The sequence below is a fragment of the Ostrea edulis genome, chromosome 9, assembly GCF_947568905.1.
Source record: "Ostrea edulis chromosome 9, xbOstEdul1.1, whole genome shotgun sequence".
In the NCBI taxonomy this organism is placed as follows: Eukaryota; Metazoa; Mollusca; class Bivalvia; order Ostreida; family Ostreidae; genus Ostrea; species Ostrea edulis.
Window position 1 is genome coordinate 61334059 of NC_079172.1, and position 24635 is coordinate 61358693.

Genomic DNA, 24635 nt, shown 5'->3' on the forward strand with positions numbered 1-24635 from the left:
TTGAATTCCCAGTGTCAATTTTATGCTTCACAAGAGTTGTTTTCCCCAACTCTTTGTTACTCTTGGCAAACACATATTGATATTTTTGAATAAACTTTCTGACTAACTCTGTCTGATCTTTGTTTAGATTCTTTGCCGACTCTTCTTCTAAATCCTGCAAATCTTGCCTCTCTTTCCAGTCTACACTAGTACTTTGGTTCATAGGGCAATCCACCACATTGGTTTCTTGATACTGTCCAATTTCAGTATTTTTGTAAACAACCTTTGGCTCGGGGGTGATATTTAGGAGTCTCACTGGAACTATGCTGGACTGGTATGGATGTACAAGTGTTCGGGCCGTCAATGGGCGACTTTGATCTCTAGTTGTAATACCCGGTTCTACAATTCCTTCCTTTGGAACGTCCCTTCCTTCTTGCGTGCACAACTTCCCTGGCACTACCCGTTCACTTCGGGGTGGAATGCTAAAAGTTTCCTGTGCCACTATCCTGAAACACCCAAGTGTTCCTTCAAAAAGTATAGGAATTTCTACATCGTCAAAAGTCAAAGTTTGGTGTTTAGCACTTATCATCATCTCATGACTTCGAATGATATCTAAGCCCAGAATTCCATCTGGCTGGATGTCGGAAATCAGAGCCGTAAGTTCAATTCGTTTTGTACCCAATTCTATCTGAAGGTCTAATTTCCCTTGAAGTTCCATTTGAGTTCCATCTGCAGTGAACACTTTCATCTTAGTCTCTTTAATTTCATAGCAGCTGTGATCTTTAATTTTGTCGTAAAGTTGTTTGGACAGCATGGATACTGTTGCCCCTGTGTCTATCAAGAACTTTGTCTGAATGTCATTTATCGCAACATTCACAAACATTCCTGATTCACCTGTGCAGGATCCTAATCTACCTGTCATTTGGTTACTTTTAGCTTTTTGAAAATTTGATGAATTCTCTCTTTTTGTTGACCCATGAGTTTCCCCGATGCTCTTGGTATTTTCTGGGCAGTTTTTCTGATAATGACCCTTCTTATGACAAGCATAGCACTCGATTTCCTCTAATTTTCTTCGTCTTTTGAATGGTGTTTCGTTGACCTTCTCTCGGAATTCGGACTTAGGAATAGAACTTTTGCTTAAGAATTCAATTTCCTTACTCAATGTCCCAATATTCTTTTCCATTTTTTTCATCCAATTCCTAAGGTCCTTGTCTATAGTGCTGTGGCCCTGGCCCTCTTGTTCAATGACTTGGCGTTGATGACCCATGGTACTGTGTTTATTTTCTGCCTTCAAATATGCTTCAAGTTCTACTGCATGCCTAGTGGCATCATTTAGATTCTGAGGACGCGCCTGTTTTATCCTTATTCGCATATCTGAATCTGGCAATGCATCAAGAAACTGTTCCATGGCCAGAGTTTCTTTTACCTCCGTTGGAGCCCTAGGATAAGCTAAATTCGTCAATCTTCTAACAGATTGTCCAAGCTCAGGTATCGTTTCTGTCGCCCGTTTTCTACGATCTCGTAATTGCACTCTATACAATTCAGTTTGATTCGGCGGGGCAAAACGTTCCTCAAGTGCCTGTACTAAATACCGATAATCATTACTGTCACCAGGCAAATCACCGAGAACACTCTGTGCTTGACCCCGTAGTGAAGCTGCAAGGAATAGCCCATTTTCATCTTCTGTCCACTCGTTCAATTTAGATACGGTCCTAAAATGCGTATAATAGTCAATCCAGGGACCAGATCCGTCATAGGTAGCAGGTTTCACTTCACGTCTGCTCTTATATCCCCTTGACTCACTATGTCCTCTTCCATTATCAATAATACGCCTTGGACGTCTTTCGGTTATATATTGCCCATTGGCTGAACTTGGTCCGATATTACTCAATCCAAGCATGTCACCAAATTGCGGTCCGGTTCGTCTGTGTCTCTCCGGGTCTAATCTAAATTGAACACTACTTTGTGGCTCATTAACTCTTAAATAATTTGCCACCGGGGAATCAGAAGTCCACGTACTTGGTCTCTGTCCTGTAACTATCCCTGAGTCAGGCAAACTTTGTGCTTGGGGACGCGGAGTCGAATGAATCATACTTTCTGTTTGTCTAATACTACTTTCTAATTTCTTTATTTCGTCCTGAAGGACAGTGATTTCTCGATCTACGTCCCTATTAGCCATAATTCAAAACAAACACAAAAAGTTTTCTTTCTTTAATAATAACTTTTCTCTAAATACCAGAGATCCCACCGCTGCCACCAAAATTATGTAACGTGCACCCCAGCCGAGCGGTATATTTTCTGCAGGCACGTACCTGATTACACTCAGGATCTCTGGATTTTATATTCCAACAAATGATTTAAAAAGAAACTGTTACTTCACAGTTTGAATCAATGGCCAAAATCAATGAATTTATGTGCTATAGGCTAGATCTATTTACTAAATCAATATATTTACGGTGATTCTATAAATCAATTAACCCTCCGGAAGTCTATTGACATATAAAAACTTGTACCACTGGTACAGCCCAAATGACCCCGACACTTGGTCCTGACACTTTGTCGATAGCTGTACCTCTGGTCCTCTACACGTGGGAACCAACGTTGTTCACTTGGCCCTGACCACTTGTACACCTATGTCTATCGGCCTACCACCGTGTCCCTTAACCCTGCCAGTTGGCTTACCAGTGTACCTAGCCTTTGGGTTTGGTCACCTGGTCCACCGCGACCAAGAGGTCTCTTGCCCGTAGGTGTTTCCAGTTCACTTTGTCACCGGGGTACAAACTTATTCAGTTTTTATTGCCGAGTGACAAAGTTACAGTGGCTAACCTACGGACGCAACCTATATCTTGAGACTTATTCAGCCCCTTATGTGAATAGCTTATTCAGCTATTCACCAAACCCTAAAGCTCTTTATTTTATTGTGTTACTTACTTTGCTTCGATCTGTCGCCTTCGACTGCAATTGCAAGAGTGTTGTTTCCACAGCTTTCAGTCGTATTTATACTGCCCGGGCGACTTAGACTCGTCCAACCCAAGGGTAGTCAGGTCAAATAGACTCCCGTGCCCGATTTCAATTCATTAAACCAAACCCGATTCATTACACTATGTTTCCTGTCTCGGCTGACGACACCAGAAAAACAACCTACACAGCATATTCTAAAAAAAAAAAAAATACCCGCAAACAAGACGACCCTCAAATCCACGTTTTTCACAGGTGTGTAAACAGCCGCAGTGCACCTCAGAAAGTAGCCTCAGCTACCTACACCAAATAGTTCCTTTGTTGATAATTGATTTCATGTACTTCTACAAATTACACAAAATTTCCCAATCAAGGGTACAAAAATTAAGAGAAGGGAAAATCGTGCATCAAAAAATCTTCTTTTGAATATATAGAACTATCATTACATTCATTTTGATTGGACAATTACCGGTGTAATACCTGTAGCTGCTCACCGCGCATTCCACGATTACATTTCCGCCACCGTTATAAGTTCTCATCGCTTTTTTGCTTAAAAAAATAATATCTAATTTCGACTTTTAAATGTGCGCATTGCATTGATGTGAAGAATTCCATCACAAACAGACACTTTTCATTAATTCTTATTATCCACAATCATAAAAACGTTGATTAATGACCATACAAAGGACATTCCACATCGATATTTCATTCCAAACTACACAAAGAAACTTGGTGAATTTAAAACAAGGAAATAGAGGGAAGTGGGGAGGGTTAGCAGAGGATTTGTTACCACAATATGTTTGCTTGTAGTCAATATACATGTAATACACACACTGCAATGTATCAGTAGCATTACTTTTCCCATTCGCAAAGTCTTCGGGACTTTGTCACCGCGATAACATTCAACTTGGCTATACTTTGATATTTGCAAGAAATAGACATTGTTTTATCACATTAACTACTAGATTTTGTCAAGCATTTTAATGTCTCTACAATTGTAGTATCCAAATAGAATTGCTTTCTTGTTAAAATCTATTGCGTAATTGAATTCATCTAGAAACCAGTCAGCTACAATCCCTAAACTTTAACACGGTCTACTTGAAATGATTGTTTATCTTCCGTTTTGGCAACAACCACATTAAATCTGTATAGAAATCATTAAGGGAATTAATCAAGCAATATTTCGAATTGTAGCCATTGCAAATTGCACCATTATGTGTCTTCAAATATACCCCTATTTCTTCCCGCTTGTGTTACTGTGTCCCTTTTTTCACTTATTAACAAATTATAAATTCATGTCTTTATACCTTTAATTGTTGTAATAAATGAAGCATTAGAAATGTGTGGCACAAATCAATCTTTACACATATGAAAGTTTCGAATATTTGTATATTACTCAATCTTTCCAGTGCATTCAACTGGACTTCAACAATTGTAGTTATGACCTATTTAAATTCATATACAAAGACCCGTGATTCTCACTTCTAAATGCCGAGCGTTTGGAGAAGGAGCAATCACTACCAATGTCTACATCCTACATATACATGCAGGTTTGACTCAGATGTGACTCGAACTGATGACCTTCCTGTAACTGGTACCTATTAACTGGTACCCTTACTTGTACTTCTCATTCCACTAGTCAAACCCACTGATATTATGATTCCTCTCACACAACTAGATGTTAGTGCAGTGGCAATTTCTAATTAGTCAATCATTTATATCCCCCTCTTTCTTTAATCTTGAGTTGTGATTGTCTGTTTTAGAATTTTACAGAAAGATCAACGCTTCCCTTTTCAAACTCTTTCAGAAAATCTTTTTCGTTTGTTCTTTTCTTTTCCTGTTTTGCGTTAGAAGTAGTTAAAATAAAACAACTTAGTTGAAGTCAATATTTACTAATCTACCATTGATCAGTTGTTTGATATGCTTTCATAATGCTGGATCAAACACTCGTCATAATTGACATCCCATAGATCATACACTTTATTCTTCCAATCTTACCTTGTGCTGATACATGTAATTACGAAATCTAACTCATACTGAAGTGAAACTTACGAGATACAGGAAACCTGTTAACTTTACTTATAAAGTCCATGAAAACTACTATCTGTACATAGGGTTAGCTGAAGCTTTGGGTGAAGTGCATGTAGTATATTCAAAAAATCGTATCAGTTGATGCGTTTTACGACAAAAAATCTGATTTCTTATGATATTACAGAGATTTCCATAACTACAAATCAATATGTTTACCGGGTAGTCTTATAAACGCTATATTTCTATTCATTTCTCCCAGCGATGTGTGCATTTATTGAGGAACAATAAAGAGATATATCATATGGATGAAAAGTGGTGGATATGTACAAATATACAATGATATTTTGAAATTGAAAACTAAATGCCACTTTAATAGAAAGTAATCGGAATAAAATAAAACCCTGTTAGACTCGAAACCGCGATCTTTACAGATCAGCAATCGACAGGTCATCCTACTGTGTTATCCAGCTTGTCATTGAAAAGAATATACAAGTATATATCATAACTTTATTCATGTCTCTAAAGGAAGTCTGCCATTATCCTCTTGCCACCCTACCCTCTCCCCTCCATTTCTCTCCTCTTTCCCGTTAATAAAAGCAGGAAAATTATTTGCATATGTTACGTATATATATACATCCAGAATGAAAAAAGTAAAGTTTGATCTCGAGATCATTACATATTTTGTAGGCACTTGTAAGGATGCTAACACTACACTCATTTTGCTTAACACAACACTGTCGTGGCGTGGAGGACAGCAGGCATGTCGTGATAGAAATGGCACAATGCTCAGCGAACAGGAAGCACGATCTGATCCGGAAGTCATCCGACAAATGACGTCAGGGAATGAGTACTGGACTGGAATGCATCAGTACTTATCAGACTGGATCGGTGTTTATGGTCAGTATATGTCTTTGTCAATGATTGTGACGTTGGTATGGTCAGTATATGCCTTTGTCAATGATTGGATTGGTGTTTGTGATCAGTATTTACCTGTATCTACATAAATTTATAATTTGATAAGCGTCCACGGTCACTTTATAAGGATCTTTGATTGGAATGATTTTCATGGTCAGTAAACATCAATAACAATGATTGGGCCATTGTTCATGGCCAGTTTATAAGGATCAATGATTGGATCGATGTTCATGGCCAGAGTGTACATGTACTAATATCAATGATTTGATCAGTGTTCACAGTCAGTATACACACACAGCAATGAAATGTTTCTAAATTCTAGAGAATACCTGGGTCATTATTGACCACTAACTCTCATGAAATTATAGAATCTGCACCGAGACGTTCCGGTTACAAGTTGGCGTTATTACACTTCCGCTGTAAACAAATATGGCGAATCTGCCCAAGCTCTGGTAGCTGTTTCGATATCTTATCTATTTCGTATCAATTAAAGTTCAGAATATTCCGATCCTGATTTACCAGCAAATATTATCATTCTCAATTTGAAACTTTTGACTGGATTAATCGGTGTGATTGGACGAAAAGTAGAAAAGTACCTAGCTGTTGTGTTGCACACAATCATACAGGAACCAATAATGCATTAGTTTATAAACATGAATTATCATAAAACAAATAACATCTGGTTTAATTACACTGTATATGATAAGGGAGCTGTTGAACTTATAATGGTGTATATTGGCACTCGTTGGATATAAATATTCGCTCAGAAGTTGGTGAATTCCCAAACTCAACTCTGCCATTATGCACCAATATGATCAATAACCTTATAATATCAATTACTGGATTAGAGCGTTTGCCTCGCATGCGGAAGGCCGGGGTTGTAATCCCGGCCGCGACAGACTTAAGTCATTAAAACAGGTAGTGATATTTCCATCGCCAAACGCTCAACATCAGGTGTGAATGTCACGGATCCTTGGAGATGGCCTTGAAAACGGAAGTCCCGTGTCACAGTAGGTGCGGTACGCTAAAGACCTCTCACTGTTCAATGGTTGTAATCGCCGAGCAAATGCCTAAATTTGAAGCACTTCACCGGTCGTGGTGACGTGAGTGAAAAATTCTCGAGAGAGAGACGTAAAACAAGATACAATCAATCCATAAACCATACCCGATTCAATCATGAAAGCTGTGTTGTTATTATATACAGCACCATTTTGTAGTAGGATGGGATTATAGCAACACGATAACACAGATTGCTGACGTCACTACACACGAGTTAGAATGGCCGTCTCCTGGAGGCTGTCAGGAGATTTGTCATCAGTATAGCATATTTGCTATTACTGTATGTATTTACAAAATTTCATGTCAAAGAAGAAAAAGGAAATTTTCTTTGAACTAATTTAATTTGTATATGTGCATGCAGTCATTATATCTTCTAACATCTCATTTGTAAATCAACTGTTCGTTGAAAATCAAGCTTTCGGGGGATAACTATAGGAATTCACATGTGCCACTTTCACTCCGAAAGCAATTTGTATGAGCACCATAATCTGTATTCAAGTACATAGTGTACCAATGTCCGAATTTTACTTATATTTGGATACCCACGGCTTTGGAGTCAGATGTTGTGGTGTTTGTACCCTACACTAATTATATATCCCTTTGATTGGACTTTGTAATTAGCATCCAGATAACCCTTTGATTCGATACCAATAATATTCAAATACCTTTTTGATTGGATGCCAATGTTATAGTATTCAGACATTGCTTTGATTGGATGTCAGTATTATAGTATTCAGATATTGCTTTGATTGGATGCCAATGTTATAGTATTCAGATATTGCTTTGATTGGATGCCAATGTTATAGTATTCAGATATTGCTTTGATTGGATGCCAATGTTATAGTATTCAGATATTGCGTTGATTGTATGCCAATGTTATAGTATTCAGATATTGCTTTGATTGAATGCCAATGTTATAGTATTCAGATATTGCTTTGATTGGATGCCAATGTTATTCAGATATCTCTGTAATTGGATGTCTTCTAGCATTCAGATATCAGTATAATTATGATATCCATTTCATCGTATACTATTGTTATTTAGATATTACCTTGATTGGATAAAATTAATGCTATTGATTAGATACCATTAGTATTCAATTTTCTCTTATTATGTATATCATCAGTGTTGAGATATCCTTGTAATTGATTATCATTAATATTCAGATGTCACTTTAATTGTATTCCATCAGTATTCATAAATCTCTGGGACTGGTTGTCATTAGTATTCAAATAACCCTTTGATTGAATATCATAAAAATTAAGTTACCCCCGTCCTTTCGTTGGACACCATAAGTGTTGCAATTTCCTTTTGATTGGATTTTATTAGTATTCGATATCATTTGAACCGTTTACCAGTCAATAGTACTATATAATAATACTATTAACATTAGTATTTATATATCCTTTTAATTCGATAGTGTTAAGTTAGTATTCAGATATCTTTTTGATTGGATGATATTAGTATTCAAATATCCTGTTGACTGTTTTTCTTTAAATTCTATAGCGTTAGGTTAGTATTCAGATATCTTTTTTGATTGGATTCCATTGATATACATAAATCCTGGATTGAGTAGCCCGGATGTTCAGATAGTGATTTCAGTAGGATATTTAACATGTTGGTATCATTTTCATTTTGTAGGGAGGCTCCACCTGTATATGTATCCCATCCTCTGCAGCAGACAATAGTTTGTTCGCTTTTGAGTCTAGCAGAGTTTCGAACTGGACTGTGTGTAGCAACTCGGAAACACCTAACACGTGCGGGGGCACAAATAACGGCCGGGTGATAGCCAGCCTGTACGTGGATTCAAGTTATTTAGGTAATGCCGAGTAAACATCCAACATGTGAATGGGAAAATAAACATTCAACACCCAGCACGAATGGGGGATATAATAACCAGGATGTAGTCAGTCTGTTCGTGGATTCAAACATCCAATACATTTGTGTGTGTGTGTGGTGTGTGTGTGTGTGGGGGGGGGGGGGGGGTAATTTACATGTACTAGTTAACACGAGTGAGTGCAAATGACACCTATATGTGCAACACGAGTGGATGAAAATAAACAGCTTACACAAGTGGACGAATATAAACAACTAACACTTTTGGGTGAAAATAAACACTTATGAGTGGGCAAAAATAAAACCTAAAACGAGTAGGTGAAAGTAAAAGACTAACAAAACTGTGATCGAAAATAAACATCACGAGTGGGTGGAAAAATCACCTAACACGAGTGGCGAAAATAACGACCTAATACATATGGGAATTTTCATTCAATTATTCCCATCAAAATTCCCATATGTGTGAGTTAGCGAAAATAAACACTATCAAGAGAATGCGAAGACCAACATCAAACGAGTGGCGAAAATTAACACATACCTGTAATACAAATAGGCGAAAATTAACACATACCTGTCATAATGGCTTTAAATGCGTGGTGTTGTGGTCTGTTAAAGTGCGCCAGTTATGGCCCAATCACCTCCGACTTCAGCACTTAGGATTTCTGTTAGGGTTACCTCTCCCTTAGCCTTTCTCATAAATGGGTATCCACAAGGCAGCAGAGCTATTTGACCCATAGCTGGGACAAGGCTGATGAGTGCTAGGGCATATCCACACGCCGGTGGGCCTACACACTGCATCTCTGGGGCCCTTGCTGCTCCGAGATCCACAGATGCAATAAAAAACGGAGGGGCTGGTATATACATCCAATATCCAAATGGAGAGCGACAATCTGAAGCAATACCAACAGGCTTGCATTGTTCCAACTATAAAGCTGAAGAAAAAGCCATCAGTCATGCTGCACATACCATCACAGACAAAGTCAATATCACAACTCCAGTTTTTTTCTTTACAGATGCTCTGTCTGTATTACAGGGATTGACAAACAACAAGCTACCATCACTAGAACAGGCGCTATTTAACATTCAAAGTCGCATAACAGTGCTACAATGGATCCCTTCGCACTGTGGAGTCTATGGTAATGAACAAGCTGACATTCTCGCAAAACAAGGTGCTGGACAACAACAAGAGGAAAACCCAGTCTGCCTTGCAGAGATGAAAACCATAATAAAATCTCTGTACAGAAAATCCAACCATCAAGACAGTTACCACCATCTGTCGAGACCTGAACAAACCGTCATATTCAGACTGAGGACAGGACACAATAGACTAAACAAACATCTGAACAGAGTGATGAAAGTGGTACCATCCCCAATGTGTCCCTGTGGTGAGGCAGAACAAGATACAACACATATTCTACAGACATGCAAGAACCATCAGGCATTGAGACAAAGGATATGGCCATTACCAACAACCATCCAGGAAAGATATTTGGAACAGTGGAGGATTTACAGAAGACCACCAGATTCGTAGAGGAAGCAGAAATCCAAGTGTAGAGGCGAACGACAAGAAGAAGAAGAACACGTACATGTAATACAAATAGGCGAAAATTAACACGTACATGTAATACAAATAGGCGAAAATTAACACGTACATGTAATACAAATAGGCGAAAATTAACACGTACATGTAATACAAATAGGTGAGAATTAACACGTACATGTAATACAAATAGACGAAAATTAATACATACATGTAATACAAAATAGACGAAAATAAACATTTCTCACGAGTGGTTGAAAAACCACATCACACGAGTGGACAAAAATAAATTCCTAACACGAGTAGACCAAAATAAAACCCACCTTCGCAAATAGAGGAAAATAGACACTTATCACGAGTGGGCGAAAATAAAAACCTTAAACGAGTATGCAAAAACAAACACTTGCCACGTGTGAGGGGAAAACGTTTAGGGGAATCAGATAATGTGGATAACGTAACGACCCGGATGTATTCCGCCTTCATGGATTCAGGCCACTTTGTATAGACTAGGGATATGCTGTATGCATGATTATAGACGCAAAAATCAAATGAAATGAACACAGCTAATATTATATATACTTAGTGACTAGTCTCACAAGATTTTCAACTGTCGTTCTAATGAATTTAATTACCCGCTTATAGATGCAGTATAAACATCATTTTCAATGTCTTTCTCTAGTTTCAAGCGTTTCTGATGTTGATGGTAATTGTATGAGTGTTCAATGTGATGGGACAAGTGGAAACGCTGTTTTAAAGGCACGTGATTGTGAAATCCACAAGTTCAGGTCCTGTGAAAACGGACAACCAGGTAAGCTTTGAAATACTCCTAATAGATCCTCTATGTGTGCATCGTTCGCGTATTCAATGCTTACAAGAAGTATCATAAGATTTCTGTGGAATAGTATTGTATATCACGTGACCGGACCTCTGTTGCTGAATATTGAATTGATCTTCACCAGACTTGCGCACTTGAATATTATAGATCACATAATCAGACTTCTGTGATTTAGTTTTGAGTGAATGAAGAATTGAACTGAAATGATATTATATCTATTATTGTTATGCAATACATATATTTCTAAATAAGGTTCAATAATTAGACGGAGAATAAAAGAAGTTAAGTTTATTGCATTGTTTTAGCTACAGATCTTACGGGACTATCTGCATGGAAACAGGCGTATGAAGGCTGTTTGAATATTACCTCTATTTACGCCATGCAGTTGTCTTGTTTGTTTTTAACTCAACTTCCTCGCGTCACTAAAACGTCATACTGGATCGGATATAAAAGACAGTTCTACACGAGACAGGACAAAGGTGAGAAGTTCTAATCTTTGTTACACCCTCCAATATTAAATTGACATTTAAATTAGCTATCTCATGGTTTCTAGAAGCTTAGAGAGTAGCGAAGAGTTGTGGTTTTTTGTTCTATAGTCAATCAATTTTATACGGATATGAATTCAAGTAATCAACTAAAATTTATCCCCCTCTAAAATGATAATTTCAGAGTACTAAAGCATATCACAACGTTAACCAAATCCATCATATTGTGGTACAAGAATTAAACTATTGAGAAAGGCTTCTACAACGATATCATTTATAACTAGGATATGGTGAAATTTAAGCGCAGCTAATTTTACTAGGTATTTTCAAAATTATCAAACAGGCTAGACAAGACTTTATGAAATAGTTTTGTTTAAAAAAAAATGATACCACAGCTTTCCAAGCGTAGTAGTTGTACATGTAGCTCTTATGGCGGTGAAATACTTAAGTTCATGTTTTAATGGATGTACCCATATTAGCCTTTTAACCATCTGGACATCCTGAACGCCTCAGAAAAAGATTAGCTTGCACGTTACTTGTAACACGAAAAATTGCTGCATTTGCATCGCTGATTGTCTATCACAACTAAAGCTCGTTAAGGATGTTTGAGACATATATGGTTCATGTTCCATCTGAAATAACCATGACGTTATAAATTCAGGGGCATATCATTTTCCTTCCAAAAGTGTTTGCAATTTTTTCCAAAACAGAATATACAATGTATTCTATGCAGAAAATACCCATGCAGTAGACTAACGAACTAATGCAATTAGGAAAATTCTAATCAACTGTGTAGAAAACTGCTGTAGACTTTTCTATACGATTATCCAAAACATTTGAAGGTAACAATGTAAACGTTGCTGAAGTACAGAAATGTCAGAGTTGTAACACAAACGGGAGCTGCCAATACCAGAGCAAAAGTCAATGTGGTGTGGCGAAAAGGGTGATGTGTAGGGTAAATATGTCCATGATTTGACAATATACATACCAACATTACAAGATTTCCTGTTTTGGAAAAAAAAAATCTCTGTGCAAGGAGGAATCAAAATATTAATACAGATTCAACATTTTGTATGTACACTGATCATTTTCCATGTAAATCTCGAAATCAAAATGTTCACTTTTAAATTTTGTGACAGCATTTGTTAAACTTGGTCATTTTTTGAAAATATTCTGATTAATTCATGGGATTGTTTTTATTACGATAACAATTTTATCGTACCACAGGTCCCTTATTCAGATGAAACAGCAACTACTGCCCTGACACCGGAAACAGAGACAACAAGGGAGACAAGAACGTTCTCATTCTCAGATATAACACGTGGTGGCTCTCCACAACCAGACGGTTCCTCAAGCCCACCACCTGGTTCCGTTTCCCTCGAAAACAGAGGTAGCAAAACAAGTAGGTCAGCAGGGGTATATGTGCCTCTGGCGGAGAATTCTCATTATCGATGGTCGATCTATTAGAAAGTGTATATCGGGAAATAAAAAATAAAATATTTTCTGATGTTTTTTGTTACAATAATTCCTTACTGATAACATATAAAAGTTGAGAGTAAAAATAAAATGATATTTCAATTAAATTTGTCTTAATTGCTGTTATTGATAGGTTTACTTTTATTCAGTATTAATAAGATATTATTGATTTACAATAATTGTATATGAAATTATTCCCCGTAATGGCAGTGTGTAAGATACAATGTATAAAAGCAATACGTTATAAGTTTTTAGCTATCAAATGAAAATATTCTAGTGGAAGAAAGAAACTGTGCATTATTTAATATATGAAAAAATAATTTAAAAAATAACAATGAACAAATTTTATATTTTGAAATACTGTTAACAAATGTATTCGTTACAACATTTCATAATCCATTAATGTTAGCGTCGAATAACGTCAATTTCAGCACACTCGAAAGACACTGCTATTCGAACTTGAATTAACAAAGCTAATAACGCGTGGGACCACCATTTGCATTCATGCATGCTTGACAACGGCGTCTCATTGATGCCATTAAAGAGTTCAGAAATGCTTGAGGGATGTTGTTCCAGATGTTGTTAAAGCCTGGCCTAAATCAGCCAATGCCACTGCTTGATTTGATAAACGGCGGAAACATCGTTCTATTTCATCCCAGACGTGCTCGATCGGTGATAAATCGGGAAAATTGTTGGCCAAGGCAAGACATCGACATTATGTTGAACCAAAAAGTCCCTGACTACACGTGTAACATGTGACCATACGTTGTCTTGCTGCAGAGTGATGTGATTTTGCTGTCTCTGTATGAAGAGTATCACATGGCGCTGAATAATTTCATCTCGATAGCGAATGCCGGTGAGATTTCCATTGACAATTTGTAGAGGGGTCCTTCCACGTGCTGTTATTCCACCTACACCATAACGCTACCTCCACCGAATTGTCAACGTTGCACAAAACAAGCGTCCTGATACCGCTCCCCAACGCGACGATACACCCTACAACGGCCGTCACTGCTATCCAAATGAAATCTGGATTCATCAGTGAACAGAATATTGGACCAGTCCTGTATTCTGAATCGCAGATGTCGTCTGTACCACGCTAGTCTAGCGATACGATGACGTTGAAGCAATATTGGGCGCACTGTTGGACATCTTGATCTGATATTGTGCTCGCGCAGACGATTACGCACAGTTCTTGGACTGATTGGTGGAAGTCCAGGAATGCTACGAACAGTCAAGCTTGCTGTCTGGAAACGATTTCTCAGGTGCACAAGTCTAATGTGGTTGTCCTGTCGACGCGACGTCACACGAGGACGCCTAGAACGTGGTCGATCCCGAGTGTTACCAGATTGTTTGAAACATCTCCATAATGACTTGATGGTGTTCCGATGAACTCCAAAGTGTCCTGCTACGATATTTTGTGCCATTCCAGCTTGAAGCATCCCAACAGCACGATTACGTTGGTTTTCGCTGAGTCGTGGCATGACAGAAGTGTAATTTTTTTTTTTTCAAATCTAAAGTGCTTTCCTTAACGAATAGTGTCCAAACAAAACTTTTACACTTACTCCAAATAGCATTGGCCAGTAAAACTCGTGCGTACGAACACTTCAATAAACAACATGTGTTCACTAACCATGAAAAAGTTCGTGCATCTGAGTCGGGTACTATCTGATATTGTTCAAAAACATCACTTTTATCGATTGTTAGATTTTATGAATATAAACCATAAATATAGAAAAATTATACTAAATTTTATAATGCAGTTTCTTTTTCCCGCTAGTATATAAATCTGTAAAAAGAAATTATTTTGGTTTGAATATACTTCAACTGCAAATATTTATAGATTTGTTATATTTTGGTTATTGTGATATTCAAAAACCGCGACGCACAAATTGGAATTGCAGACGTGAAAACTCTATAAGCTTGTTTTCTGAAACAACCGGAAATCCTGCGATGTCAAGTACACAAAAAGTGCATACGTCATTTATTGTACCTTTGCTTTTAAATAGCAGCCGCGATATAATTATTTTAACAATCGTGTCATATGAAAGCGAGACGACAATGTGATAACATAATGGCAGAAAACAATTACCGGGTTTATGTAAGAAAGCAGAGACGAAAAGTACATACGAGGTTGGGTATTGTCAGAGATTATATTGCTATTGTTGAAATAAACGAGATTACTGGCGAATGACATTTGTGTTTATACTTGATTTTATTTATGTACATACATGAATTTCTTCTTCCTTGGAGTTTGTTTGGAATCTGAAAATACCATGGGTGAAATTATTTATTTGTATGTATGTCCAGTCTTATACTTTTGCTGTACTACTATTTTTATGCCCCCCCCCCCCCTTGAAAAAGTGGGGGCATATTGTTTTGCAACTGTCGGTCGGTCTGTAGACCATGTGTTGTCCGCTCAATATCTTGAGAACCATTCACTTGATGATAATGATATTTCATATGTGGGTTGGTTATGAGTAGAAGAGTACACCTAGTGTTTTTCAGGTCAAAAGGTCAAAGGTCAAGGGTCAATCTACTCTGGACATAGGAATATAATGTCCGCTCAATATCTTGAGAACCCTTTGCTTGAAAAACATCAAACTTAGCACACTAGTACATCCTAAGGAGTAGATGACCCCTATTGATTTTGAAGTCATAAGGTCAAAGGTCAAGGGTCAAACTGGGCATAGGAATATACTGACCATTCAATGTCTAGAGAACCCTTTGCTTGACAGACATCAAACTTGGCACACCAATACATCTTCAGAAGAAAATGACCCCTATTGATTTTGAGGTCACATGGTCAAAGGTCAAGGGTCAAACTGGACATTGGAATATACTGTCCGTTCAATATCTTGAGAACCCTTTGCTTGACAGACATCAAACTTGTTACACTGGTACAACTTCAGGAGACGATGATCCCTATTGATTTTGAGGTCACATGATCAAAGGTCAAGGGTCAAACTGGACATTGGAATATACTGTCTGCTCAATGTCTTGAGAACCCTTTGCTTGACAGACATCAAACTTGGTACACTGGTACGTATTTAAGAGAAAATGACCCCTATGGTCAAAGGTCAAGGGTCAACCTGGACATAGGAATATACTGTCCGCTCAATATCTTGAGAACCCTTTGCTTGAAGACATCAAACTTAGTACAGTGGTGTATATTTAGGAGGAGATTACTCCTATTGATTTTGAGGTCACATGGTCAAAGGTCAAACTGAACATAGTAATATACTGTCCACTCAATATCTTGATAACCCTTTTGCTTGACAGACATCAAACTTAGTACACTGGTTCATCTTCAGGAGAAGATGAGCCATATTGATTGTGAGGTCAAAAGTCAATTGTTGAACTGGACATAGTAATATGCTGTCTCCTATATTATAAGAATTATTTGCTTGATTGCCACCAAACTTGGTACACTGGTACAGCATAAGGAGTAGATGACTCCTATTGATTTTTAGGTCACATGGTAAATTCACTCTTGACATAGGAAGATATTGCCTGCTCAATATTTTGAATTGATGATACTACTATCAATTAAATGATGTGTATGTATAACCCTTTTCAATTTTGCACCATGGGGGCATATGTGTTTTACAAACATCTCTTGTTTTTTTAATTTTGGCCACAAAAGGCGGGCTCTAAATCCGCCACATTTTACATTGCTGCAGTTTATACCCGTCTGTTCCATTAAATATGGTCACATATTCCAGAGAGTGTATACTGCGGCTGTGGATCAGTGTATTCAAGCAATATCTCACTTAACTGATTTGTTTATTTCTTTAGATACTCAAGACACAGTGCCATTAATGGTGTTCAACGTTGTTATCATTGTCCTAGTAACCTCACTGGTTTTAGTGGTTACGCTGAGCATTTCCTGTATATGCTTTATAGTAAGGTAATAAAATTATGTTATAATATCAACCGTAGTGTCCCAATATGTCTGTGTCTGTTTTAGTATACCTTTTATGTCCGGTAATCGGACATTAGGGGATATATAATGTTTGGTTTGTCCGTCTGTTTGTCTGCAAAAACTTTAATATAAGTTTCGAATAGATAATGATAGGGTTTTCGTATTTCACATGTGTGGTCATTGTGACAGGACCTTTTATTTGGTATCAAATATTTTGACCTTCATTTTGGGGTTTGGCCTGCTTTTGAAAAACTTTAACATAAGTTATGACTTTTATATGGTTACTTACATAGCTTTTATATTCTACATGTACATTTCTCTTGAAAAGATCTTTCTTCAGGTAACATTTGGTGTACAGTAAGTACCTCATGACCTTAAACCATTGACCTACTTTTGGAAACTTTAACCTTGGTCATAACTTTTGAATGGATGTGGCTTTCATATTCCATGTGTCATTCTTGTAATAAAATCCTTCTTTGTTATCAAAGTGTTTGGCTTCATGATTTTGGCCTTGAGGTTTGACATACTTTTGTAAAACTTGGTCATTTTCAACTTCGTTGCAATTCAGGGACATAAGTGTTTCACAAGCATATCTTGTTACATTGTGAGATTGTAATACTAAATGTTTTGTTTAACAAAAGTCAAAAGATAATTTGAATTTCTTATGCATTCATACGACCAACGTGATAATTCCAGCTTCTCCATCGTCAACTTCCCATATTTATGTAGCAATATTGCATTATCACCTGCATATGGTGTTTATATCTCTCAACTGATTCGATATGCAAGAGCTTGTTCTGCTTATGGCCAGTTTTTAAATCGAAGCAGGCTACTGACAAATAAGTTGATAGTGCAGGGGTTCAAACAGTCTCGTTTAAAGTCAGCATTTCGCAAATTCTATGGTCGTCATAACGATCTAGTTTCCCAATACAACCTATCATTGGGTCAAATGCTGGCTGACACGTTTCATACCGATTGTTAAGCCGTTTTTGGCACACTGATTTTGACTGCAGATAACTCCGTTTGCCTTATCAAAATATAGGGCTCGCGGCGGGTATGACCGGTCGATAGTGGATGCTTACTCTTCCTGGGCACCTGATCCCACCTCTGGTATATCCAGTGGTCCGTGTTTGCCCAACCTTCTATTTTGTATTGCTTATTGATCACTGTTCGTTACCTTCACCTATGATAAAAAGCACTAAAAATAATCAATGAAACGAACAACAGTGAATTGTCAAATTTTTGGGACGATTTGTCCCTTCCTCAGGACGATAAAATATTTGCATAAATAGAAAAGGAAAGCAACACTACAACTAAACTACAAAAGCTGATAACAAACAAAATGTCTATAATTATATTAAAATTAATGGGCTTGCGGCGAGTGTGACCGGTTGACAGGGGATGCTTACTCCTCCTAGGCACCTGGTCTCATCTCTGGTGTGTCCAGGGGTCCAACTCTCTCTTTTGTATTGCTTATAGGAGTTGTGAGATTTATCACTGTTCGTTATCTTCGCCTTGATATAGGAGTTGTGAGATTTATCACTGTTCGTTATCTTCGCCTTGATATAGGAGTTGTGAGATTTATCACTGTTCGTTATCTTCACCTTTATATAGGAGTTGTGAGATTTATCACTGTTCGTTATCTTCACCTTTATATAGGAGTTGTGAGATTTATCACTGTTCGTTATCTTCGCCTTGATATAGGAGTTGTGAGATTGATCACTGTTCGTTATCTTCGCCTGTCATGGAAGGAGAAGTTGTAAAAGTGACACACATCAAATGTCGATATATTCTAACAAAGATTCTAGGAATTTAATATTTTTGCTCTGCGTTTCTGGAATGTGATTAAACATGGCAATAAGTTTTGTAATAACATTGTATTTATTTTCACTATATTTTTCTGTAGACGATACGCGAAAAGGGGGACAAAAACAGCTACGAGTAAGTATCTTAATGTTTTTGTTTTAGAAATAAAAGTTACTGTAGCAATTCTTGTCGTTAATTCATAAGCAATAGGATACAATATCAAGTATGGTAGACGAAAAGTCTAATGTCGTATCACGAAATTAGTAATTCATCTCCGAGATTTTCCAAAATTTCAAAACTCGTTGATTACAGATAATGGACCCAAAAATCATCAATGACATTAAAAGTCACCCATCTATTTTTATGACGTCATGATCCCATTTTTTTTTTTTTGGCATTATGGCATAACCATCTGTTACTCTATTATCCAGTGTTTCGTATTGTGTAAAATATTTCACGGTTTTTTTTTTTAGAGTATCCAAAAACTCGCGCTCCAAATTTGCTGAAAATAAATTCCAAACCAATTATTGATGATATGATGGTCAATAAAACATTTTAGAACCTGTGACTGATGCGATGTCATACAAAATATTACACATCAGCAAGATGTACCTATTCTCACACAATTTCACAATTTTGCCCGTAAATAAAGTAAATTCAAACAAAACTAAGATATATATAAAAACACAATGCAAGGTTTTATGAAATTGCAAAATAATTGAATTGAAGTTACACCGTTCGTAAAAAAGTCTTTAAAATAGATAAAGTTTATAACATTTTATTTGAAAGATATAAAATTTTGCAATATCGTTTAACATTGCATATTTGGAGAATTATCATATAAATGAATGAAGAGTGTTATCAATTCTAACTACCGTTTAGAAACAAAAAACAACGAGATGTCGGAGACAGCGGAACACAATCCAGATTTCAATGCGTACCTTACCATCAGAGAACGATCTTGTCACCTGTATGGGGATGTTCAGTATGACAAAGCGGAGGAACGGAAGAGTGTATCCTTACACAGCCAGGTATACGATACCAGCGTCAGCGATAAAAGTGGAGGATCAGATGATTATTTAACACCTACTGTAAAGACTGCCAAAGAAAACACAACCGGTAGTCAGTCATCTGAAAACACAACCGGTAGTCAGTCATCTGAAGGTTATGATGATATTATCACATCATCTTCACAAACTCGTATCTGACAATTGAAATAAAATTACAATCAGAGGAAATGAAGGTAAAGCATAGATCTCTCTCTGGTTTTAACTTTTACCGTTATCCTTTACCTCTTTACCTGGCTACATTTACAGTGCAGCTCTCTTGAACCAAATACAAATAAACATTTTGATATTGCAACATTTATATGATAAAATGTTTTCAAGCACTGCAAAAAAATTCATAACCCGCGTTAGTGGGTTATGAAAAAAATTCCCCGCTAAGATTGCTACCTTATCACCTGAAAAAACAACGAAGAAAGACATTTTATTATTTATATAATATACATTTTTAAAATATAAACTAAATTTTAGTATTAAAATATCCTGATCCCGTGGGAATGCGGGTTAGAATAGCTCCTCAGTACCCCTTGCTTGTCGAAGAAGGCGATAAATGGGGCGGTCCTTCGGATGAGACCGCAATAACCGAGGTCCCGTGTCAAAACAGGTGTGGCACGATGGAGATCCCTCCCTGTTCAAAGGCCATAAACGCCGATTGATTTATTTTTCACGCATATGGAGACGTCACTAAGACCGATGAAGAGCTTCAAATTTAGGCCTATTCTCGGCGCATATGGTCATTGAACAGTGAGGGTTCTTTAGCGTGCCACACCTACTGTAACACGGGCATCTGTTTTTAATGTCATCTCCGAGGACCCGTGACATTCCCACCTTATGCCGAGCGTTTGGTGATGGAACTACCTGTTTTAACGACTTAGGTCTGCCGCGGCCGGGATTCGAACCCCGGCCTTCCGCATGCGGGGCGAACGCTCTAACCTCTCGGCCACCGCGGCGGTTCATAAGCACCGAGCATAGGCCTAAATTTTACAGCCCTTCACCGGCAGTGGTGACTTCTCCACATGAGTGAAATATTCTCGAGAGGGATGTTAAACAATATTCAATTAATCGATCATATCGTTCACCTATTCCTGACTTTAAAAAGCTTTTGAATAAATTATGCTTGTAAGATAATAAAACAGGTCAGCTGATAAAGGAGAACAACTCATGCCCATGGGAATTCCAACAGAAAGCAACTAAAGTGTATGTGTGCGTAAACAAAGTGATATTCAGGATAAATGATCACACAAGATATTGAATTAGGAATTTAAATCACATCTTACTCACTGTATTCACGTTTGTATACTCTTTCCTTCTATCTCAAAAAACAAAAACAAAAAAAGTTTTATGAAAAACAAAATTTGAAGACATGTGTAGAAATAGCAATTTCACACGAAATAAATGGAAGTATTGTTTAATACCGTATCAGGATAGAATCACATAGTATACTGAAGAAAATTAACGTGGCCGAGGACACCAGCATCGACATCGTAAATGTGTTCCGACGATTATTGTGGGGTTGGGGGCTTCTTGGAAATCTGAGGAATCTGAAGCATATCTAACAGACGAATGACGCAAGGGAAACTATCAACTCTTTCTAATCTTTGAACGTACAGACTTGTGCTTTTATTATTCAAAGAAATATTGTGGGAAAGACAATGTTTAGTTGTTTCGGTCTTCAAAAACAACTTAAAAGTAATGTATATTTGGTGAAAAAGGAAATACTATGTACTATGCTAATTGTAATTGATAGGATAATGTGAAATCTACCTTTTATATAACTCAAGGGAAATCTACCTGTTTCAATGCTCATGGAGAAATCCGCTTTATAAGTCACAGGGAAATTCTACATAATATGAAACTACGAAAATCTACCTGTTGTATACCTCGTGGAGAAATCTGCTCTATAACTCACATATAATTCATAAGGAAATCTACCTGTTGTATAACTCATGGGTAAATCTACCTGTTGTATAACTCATGGGGAAATCTACCTGTTGTATAACTCATGGGGAAATCTACCTGTTGTATAACTCATGGGGAAATCTACCTGTTGTATAACTCATGGGGAAATCTACCTGTTGTATAACTCCTGGGGAAATATGTTGTATAACTCCTGGGGAAATCTACCTGTTGTATAACTCCTGGGGAAATATGTTGTATAACTTATAGGGAAATCTATCTGTTGTATAACTCATGGGGAAATCTACCTGTTGTATAACTCATGGGGAAATCTACCTGTTGTATAACTCCTGGGGAAATCTACCTGTTGTATAACTCCTGGGGAAATATGTTGTATAACTTATAGGGAAATCTATCTGTTGTATAACTCATGGGGAAATCTACCTGTTGTATAACTCATGGGGAAATCTACCTGTTGTATAACTCCTGGGGAAATATGTTGTATAACTCCTGGGGAAATATGTTGTATAACTTATAGGGAAATCTATCTGTTGTATAACTCATGGGTAAATCTACCTGTTGTATAACTCCTGGGGAAATATGTTGTATAACTTATAGGGAATTCTATCTGTTGTATAGCTCATAGTGAAATTTACCTAATAAAAACTTCTACTACATGTATATATTTAGCTCTATTATATAAATGTATACATATGTTTATAGAGAAATCTACCTGTTGTATATAGAAACACATCCAGATGCGGGATTACAAATCTCATCAGCAGACAGTCACATGTGGAGTAGCAGTCATCACCAGATCTACTGATGGGGCAGACATAAGAGCAGTTACCGCCATAAAAAAAATATATATACATAATGTATACACACACACACACACACACACACACACACACACACACACACATACATACATACATATATATATATATATATATATATATATATATATATATATATATATATACCTTTGCTCAGCATAATTACCGTTAATTAGATCTACAATAATAACTTTTGACAGAGGAAATCCAATGCGAATTTTCGATGGTCATTTTTGTTTCATTTAGGATTACATTTACCTTCACAATTCCTGATTCCATTGATTTGATATTATCTTCACATGGAATATACCTGTAATGAAAATAACTACCATATACACGTATACTCGCATATAGGTTGACCTGCATGTAAGTCGTTAACCCTCTTTTCGGAGATTTTTTAAAAGAATTTAACTAACTTTATAAGTCGGATTGATTTCTTTTTTTATCATATTGTCCGTCATCTCCATATTTACTCTCTAGCAAGAGTTGTGTTTCTTTGTTGTATATATTTTGGAACGTCATTAAACAGGTTGGGAACTAGCTGCAATAATGTAGCCCTATCCAATTTTTTTTAATTCTGACGTTTTCGGGATAGGACTACAATTCCATAGGATCTCCGTAATGGTGCAAAATAATTTTATGAATAACCGATAATAAACTCTGTGTATTAGTCCCAAATGTTGTTAACACCAAAAGGAGTACCAACTTTGTGCTCGGGTATGTCTAATAAAGGTGTTTTTCATTAAATACAATGTACAGCATGCAAAATTCGTCGTCTGCTCCGCCATGCTTGTTATCACGAGATCTCGTAGGTGGATCTAATGAAAAACCTAAACATTGACAATCAGCGTGAAAATGTAGTTACTCGAGCCACTTCGACAAAGAAAGGAAAATCATATTGTTGCAGAAAGAATTTACACTCTGCTGTTCGGTTTTTAACTTGATATTAAATTCAAACCTTTTCAATACCGACGAAATAGCTTTCGCCTCCATACTTGTCCATTGATGTAAATACTACCTTATATGGCATATGCAAATGACTTGACAATCGGAAGTTGAAACTTCAGTACATCAAACATGGCGCACAAGTATGAATCGAGAAATTGGAATTTATCGAAATTGTTGAAAACGGTAGAATAGAGCCTCACAAATCTTAAGTTGCAGGTTGTAAATTTATATATTGACTAAGAAACATAGAATATCATTTTATTTACGTAAAGAAAGTCAGGAAATGTTTAGAATGAGCGCAAATGTTGCGGGAGTGAATCACTCCCGCATTTGCACCATTACGGAGATCCTAAGGAGTTGTAGCCCTCTCCCTAAAAAAAAAAAAAAAAAAAAAAAAAAAAAAAAAAAAAAAAATCAGAGAGGGCTACATTATTGCAGCTAGTTGGGAACACTTCCCCTATAGCGAGATATTCTCGCTAAAATGCGATTATCCCTCTTTAACGAGAAATAAACATTATCATAAACAGGTGTTTTGGCGTCTTTATTGAAAATAATGGCAAATCCCGTGCAACGCTGAATAAGTGCGACACGCACTCAACATGATGCGAATTGTTTCTATGAAATTGACAACATAGTCATGAAATTGCATATCAAAGTTGCTGGGTAAGAGGGAAGCAGTCTGATATTCAATACACATCGTGAGTGTTTTTGTTTTGATTCATATATTTGCAGAAGTATCAGACATTTTAGCACTTTTTCTTCTTTTCACGTGAATCACGAAGAGATGTACTCCGCGGGTGTTTTTCTCGGTTGTACGGAATATATTTATTCTCGCTAGAGAGGGATAATCGCGTTTTAGCGAGAATATCTCGCTATAGGGGAAGTGTTCCCAACCTGTTAAAAGGTCATTTACATTTCCAATGCTTTTGCTTATCAATTGAAATGATAGCCATTTCCTCATGAATATGAACTACGTGCGTATGAATCTTGATAAATATAGTACCAATATTCAACGGCTAGGAATTACCATAGCAATGAAATGT

General features: G+C 37.0%; 1 protein-coding gene and 1 non-coding gene across 6 annotated transcripts in view; one reads left to right on the forward strand and one right to left on the reverse strand.

Annotated features, from left to right (window-relative positions):
- The window catches only part of LOC130050249 (uncharacterized), a 30188-nt gene extending 6188 nt beyond the window's left edge, over positions 1–24000 (forward strand). The window contains exons 2-12 of one of the 5 annotated variants that reach the window (XM_056149816.1): positions 5656–5865; positions 7104–7222; positions 8584–8761; positions 10998–11126; positions 11459–11632; positions 12481–12593; positions 12866–13028; positions 16913–17024; positions 18946–18980; positions 19728–19876; positions 22552–24000. In XM_056149816.1, the coding sequence (XP_056005791.1) occupies positions 5656–5865; positions 7104–7222; positions 8584–8761; positions 10998–11126; positions 11459–11632; positions 12481–12593; positions 12866–13028; positions 16913–17024; positions 18946–18980; positions 19728–19876; positions 22552–22806 (1637 nt within the window). In that variant the 3' untranslated portion in view covers positions 22807–24000. Of the gene's footprint in view, positions 1–5655; positions 5866–7103; positions 7223–8583; positions 8762–10997; positions 11127–11458; positions 11633–12480; positions 12594–12865; positions 13041–16912; positions 17025–18945; positions 18981–19727; positions 20089–22528 lie in introns of all 5 variants that reach the window. The other 4 variants (XM_056149815.1, XM_056149819.1, XM_056149817.1 and 1 more) reach the window with 4 other exon arrangements.
- On the reverse strand, positions 20788–20859 carry Trnaa-cgc (transfer RNA alanine (anticodon CGC)). Its single transcript has one exon. It is a non-coding gene; the product is annotated as a tRNA-Ala (tRNA).
- Positions 24001–24635: the final 635 nt, after the last annotated feature.